At 66.9% G+C, this 5,179-nt stretch overlaps 1 protein-coding gene across 1 annotated transcript in view; it reads right to left on the bottom strand.

The window, feature by feature from the left end:
* DHX34 (DEAH-box helicase 34) overlaps positions 1 to 5,179 on the bottom strand; it is a 9,475-nt gene that overhangs the window by 3,785 nt on the left and 511 nt on the right. Inside the window, exons 2-8 of the mRNA XM_015407125.1 lie at positions 4,447 to 5,177; positions 4,009 to 4,320; positions 3,444 to 3,704; positions 3,001 to 3,103; positions 1,612 to 1,829; positions 809 to 983; positions 77 to 276 (exon numbers count right to left, since the gene is read on the bottom strand). Coding sequence (XP_015262611.1) covers positions 77 to 276; positions 809 to 983; positions 1,612 to 1,829; positions 3,001 to 3,103; positions 3,444 to 3,704; positions 4,009 to 4,320; positions 4,447 to 5,064 — 1,887 coding nt within the window. The 5' untranslated portion in view covers positions 5,065 to 5,177. The remainder of the gene's footprint in view (positions 1 to 76; positions 277 to 808; positions 984 to 1,611; positions 1,830 to 3,000; positions 3,104 to 3,443; positions 3,705 to 4,008; positions 4,321 to 4,446; positions 5,178 to 5,179) is intronic.

Raw genomic sequence — 5,179 nt, 5'->3', positions numbered from 1 at the left:
GGGGGGGGGCAGAGCTGCAGCTTAGCAGGCCGGCCAAGGAGGAGGGGGAGGGGAGGGGAGGGGGGCACACGCTCACCTGCACCCAGGCGTCAAAGAGGTTCAGCAAGGTGAGGGGGTCCCCCAGGGGGCTCTCCAGGGGCCACCTGGAGGTGGCACAGTCGGGGTCGCAGCGCCCGCTGCCGCTACGCAGGAACGGGGAGGGCACGCTCAGGACGGCCGCCGTGGTCAGGGTGGGGGCAGCCAGGCCAAAGAGGGTCCCCAGCACCAGCATCTTTCCTGCAGGGAGGGTGGGAAGCAGGCAGGCATCAGGGGTGCATCAGCCAGGGCACTGCCCCCCCCAGCAAAGTCCTCCCCCCTCCCCCGGGCATTTCAGCCCCCAGCAACATCTCTGCCACAACCCGGAGGACCAAGCTCTGCCCCACACCAGGGCTCTGACTCCCCCCAAAGACACTCAGTGCATCCCTAGAGGCACACGTTCCTTTGACACGGGGCGGAGAGGGAGGATAGACCTCTTGCAGCTACAAGGCAAACATCTGGAGCAGAGAAGTCCATCGGTGGCCATCAGCCACAAGGTGTAGGTAGGAACTCTCGGTCTGGGGCAGGGGATGCTCTGTGTTCTTGGTGCCTCTGGGGGGGGGGGGTTCAACAGTGGGAGGGCTTCTAGTGTCCCGGCCCCACTGCTGGACCTCCTGATGGCCCCTGGTGTCTTTGGCCCCCACTGTGTGACAGACAGAGTGTGGGACTGGAGGGGCCAAGTCCCGAAACCTGACCGGGGTCTGAGGCCCCGCCCCCCTGCCCAGCCGCTTACCGACCACCACCTCCACGGGCAGCTCGGCCAGCAGGCTCCCGATGGGCGTGAGCTCCTCCTCCGGGTCCAGGGCTCCCTGGTGCTTTAGGTACCCCACCGCTGTCTCCAGGCTGGCCGCAGGGGGGGGCTCCAGGAAAGGGAAGGCTCGGGGGTCCCCCAGACCCATGCTCTTCATCTAGGAGGGGAGAGGGGCAGGTCGGTGGACAACCCCCTCCGCAACCCCCCCCCCCGTGGGAGGGCGGGCCAGGCCAAGCCAGACCCTGGACTACGTCCACGCCGGGACAGAGACGGGGCCTCTCCCTCTCCACACGGCTGGTGCGGATGGGTCACACGGGCACTCCACCGGCCACCATGCCCGGCCCCTCGTTTTGCCCCAAATCAGGATCGCGTCCCAGAAGCGGCTGGGAAAGGGCAGCGCCAGCCCCCTGCTCCAGCCACGGGCAGGAGACAACCCCCCCCTCCCTCCCCCCCCTCCGGTCTCCACCCCCACTTGCTCCAGGGCACTGCCGACCACGCCACCCCCGGGGTGGCATCTCTTAGCCCTGCAGCGACCAGGGCACTGCCGACCATGCCACCCCCGGGGTGGCCTCTCTTAGCCCTGCAGCGAGAGATGCCTTTTGGGTCAGGGACGGAGCCAGGGGCCCCCGCGGGGCTCAGGCAGAACCGGACAAAGGGCAGAAGCTGCCTCCGGCCTGAGCTGCCTCCCAGACCCTGCCCGTTGCGTGGCCACGTGCCCTCCCCGGGGGCGGCCAGCCAAGAGAAGGTCCGGCCGGCCACAAGTGGAGACCAGCACGGCCCCTTACCTGCAGCACCAGGGCGTCGAGAGCCACACGCTGGATCTCCGGCACCGAGTAGGCCGCAAAGCCATCGTAGTCCGACTCGGCATAGAGCCGGTAGCATACCCCGGGCCCCGTCCGACCGGCACGCCCCTTGCGCTGCTCGGCGCTGGCTCGGCTGATCCAGAACTCCTGCAGCCGCTGCATCTTGGCCTTCGGGTCGTAGCTGACCTCCTTCACTTTCCGGCCGGGGGGGGGGGGACAAGGAGGGGCTTCGGGTCAGCGCAGGGCACCGCCAGGGGCTGGCTGCCCAGAAGGGACTGTGGGACCCACCCCGCCTCCCTGGGCACTGAACGGACACGGTGCCCCTGAGCCCCTCACTCAGCCCTGCCAGAACACCCAGTCCTCTTCCAGCTACCAGCCGAACCACCCGGCTCCCTCTTTGAAAGAAGGAAGGGAGAGGAGACCCCACAGTTCCTGGGGGCAGATCCCTGCTCCAGGCACCTGGGGAGGCCAAGGAGACGTGCCCCCCCCCCTGCAGTGGAGCCAGAGAGGCCAAAGCGCCCCCTCCTCCCTGCCAGAGCTGAAGGACAGGAGAAGCGGCTCCCCACACCGCTAGCGAGGCTCCACGTGCCCCAGGCAGCCCACCCCAGCCGCCAGAAAGGAGGGGGGGAGGGGGAGATTGGATTCGTACCCCACGGCCCTTCACTACCCAAGGGAGTCTCAGAGCGGCTTCCAAACTCCTTTCCCTCCCCCTCCCCACAACAGACAGACACCCCCTGTGAGGCGGGTGGGGCTGAGAGAGCTCTTGACGGAAACGGCTCTTTTTTTCAATGACAGCTCTGAGAGAACTTGTGACTGACCCAAGGTCACACCAGCAGCTGCATGCGGAGGAGGAGTGGGGAATCAAACCCGGTTCTCCAAAATTAGAGTCCGCGCTCCTAACCAGTACACCAAACTGGCTCTCCCGCTTCTACTTTTCTCCCTTTCTCACAATACAAGGTACTTTTATCCCTTTCTCTCAATACAAGAACTCGTGGGCACTCCATGAAATTGCTGAGCGGTCGGGTTAGAATGGATAAAAGGAAGTACTTCTTCACCCAAAGAGTGATTAACACTTGGAATCCACTGCCACAGGAGGTGGTGGCGGCTACAAGCATGGACGGCTTCAAGAGGGAATTAGATAAGCATATGGAGCAGAGCTATTAGCCACAAGGTATAGATAGGGGCTCTGGGGCAAGTGATGCTCTGTCTTCTTGGTGCTTTGGGGGGGGGGGTCAACAGTGGGAGGGCTTCTAGTGTCCTGGCCCCACTGGTGGACCTCCTGATGGCACTGGTATTTCTGGCCACTGTGTGACACAGAGTGTTGGACTGATCCAACACTGGCATCTCTTATGTTCTTGTGTTCTTATGTACCTGAATCCACCACAAATCGGACACCGTCAATGGTAACCGATGTCTCTGCGATGTTGGTGGAGACGATGCACTTCCGGACTCCCGGGGGGGGCATGTCGAATACCTGCCGGGGGGGGGAGGAGGAAGGGGAAGGGGACAAGGCAGTTAAGAAGCCCCTCCTCTGCACCCGCGGGCAGCTCTCTCTTCTCGCACAGAGGCGAAGAGGACCCAGGCGTCCGTCGCGCCACATCCCACCGGTCCAAGAGGGCTGGAGCTCTTCTGACTGACTTCCCTCCACTGGCGTTTTTCCCTGGCCTTTGCATCCAGCCGTCCTTTCCGGACGAGACGGGCCACTAACTGCCGCTTCCAAAGCACCACTCCGGCCCTTCCCTTGAAAAGCCTCCCACCCCGCTCAAGGGAGGCCGGCTCGGGGCTGCCTGCCGAGCCCCCCCCCCGCCTCTCACCTTGTCCTGCTCGGCCACGGAGAGGGTGCTGTGCAGAGGGAGGACCACCCAGCGCTGGGTGTGAGTGGCGTAGGCCTGGGCCGCCTCCACCACGGCCCCGATCTCAGCCACGCCGCTGAGGAAGACGAGGAGGTCCCCCCTCTCCTCCGGAGGGTACTTGTGGTCGATGGCCTGGAGGACACGCAGGTAGGGCCGGGGGTCCAGCCGCTCCTTACGCCCGCCGGCCCCACCCTCCTCCGGGGGGATGGGCTCGTACAGGACCTGGGGGGGGGAGGGAGGGGCAGACGGAAGGCGTGCCGTGAAGCTCCGCACAGCCCAGCGGGTCTGCCTGACCCCTCGCCCCTCTCACGCCCCCCTCTCCAACCTTCACGGCCACAGAAATACAGCCGGGAAAGGAAAGACACGGTCTGCTCTGGCTGCAATCTCTTCGACCCGGAAGAGAGGGAGGGTTAGGGCTCAGCAAAGACTCCCAAAGCCCCACTGAAACCGCCTCCTCCACCTGGCAAAGGCCGCCCCACCCTGCCCCACCTCAGAGGAGCCTCCTCCTCCTCCTCCTCCTCCTCACCGTGATGGGGAAGAGCCGGCCGGGGACTTGAACGACGGGGGCCCCCCCGAAGTAGTCGGCGAAGAGCCGGATGTTGATGGTGGCGGACATGAGCACCAGCTTGAGGTCGGGCCGGGCCGGCAGGAGCCGGCGCAGCAGTCCCAGGAGGAAGTCCCCGTGCAGGCGCCGTTCGTGGGCCTCGTCCACGAGCAGGACGTGGTAGCCGGGCAGGGTGGGGTCCCGCTGGGCCTGGCGCAGGAGCAGCCCTTCCGTCAGGAAGACGATCCGCGTGGCGGAGGAGCAGGAGCTCTCGAAGCGGATCTGGTAGCCGACCTGGTGGGCCGAGAGCAGCAGACGGGTACGGTGGGTCTGGCTTCTGCCACAGACAGACAGGCCCCGCCAGGGACCAACCTCCCGCCCCCCCACCCCCGGTCTGCTGCTGCTGCGGGCGAAGCTCACCTGGTTGCCGTAGCGCTGCAGGCTCTCGTAGGCCACCCGCTGGGCCAGGGCGATGCAAGCGATGCGCCGGGGCTGGGTGCAGGCCACGTGGGTGTAGCCGGCGTCCAGGAGGAACTGCGGCACCTGCGTGGACTTGCCGCAGCCCGTGTCCCCGGCCACGACCACCACCGGGCTCCGGGCCACTGCGGTCAGCAGCGCTTCCCGGAAGCGCGCGATGGGCAAGGCGGCCCGGTCTCGCTGCAGCTGGGCCAGGCGGGCGAAACTGCGCTTCTGCTGGAAGTCCAGGAAGTGCAGCAGGGCTCGGCGGAACTCCTGCACCCGGGCCTCCGGCACGCCCGCCACTTCCCGCCCCCTCGGCAGCCGCAGGTTGATGCGCCAGCGGGCATCGTACCCCTGCCGCCGGGCGGGCGGGCCAGCGCCTCCAGGGCCCTTCTCACCCGCCGGCCGGCCACGGAAGCGCCGCAGCCGCTCCCAGAAGGCCCAGAACTCACTCCGCTCTGCCGCCTCCGCCTTCGCGGGGAAGTGGGCCTCCTCCAGGCGGGACCGGGTGGCCGCGTGGCCCCAATCCCAGGCCGCTGCTGCGGTGTCCTCCTCCTCCTCCTCCTCCGGGCACTCCATCTCCAGCGCCCTCAGCCCCCTCTTCCTGGGCAGGGGGCCGGACCCCCCTTCTGGGGGTGGGTGTGCTGGAGAAGGACGGCGGCAGGGCCTGGCGGGGGGGGCTCCCCCTGGACCT

The sequence above is a fragment of the Gekko japonicus genome, unplaced genomic scaffold, assembly GCF_001447785.1.
Source record: "Gekko japonicus isolate JY-2015 unplaced genomic scaffold, Gekko_japonicus_V1.1 scaffold3305, whole genome shotgun sequence".
NCBI classification, from domain to species: domain Eukaryota; kingdom Metazoa; phylum Chordata; class Lepidosauria; order Squamata; family Gekkonidae; genus Gekko; species Gekko japonicus.
This window is presented reverse-complemented; position numbering and strand designations above follow the sequence as displayed.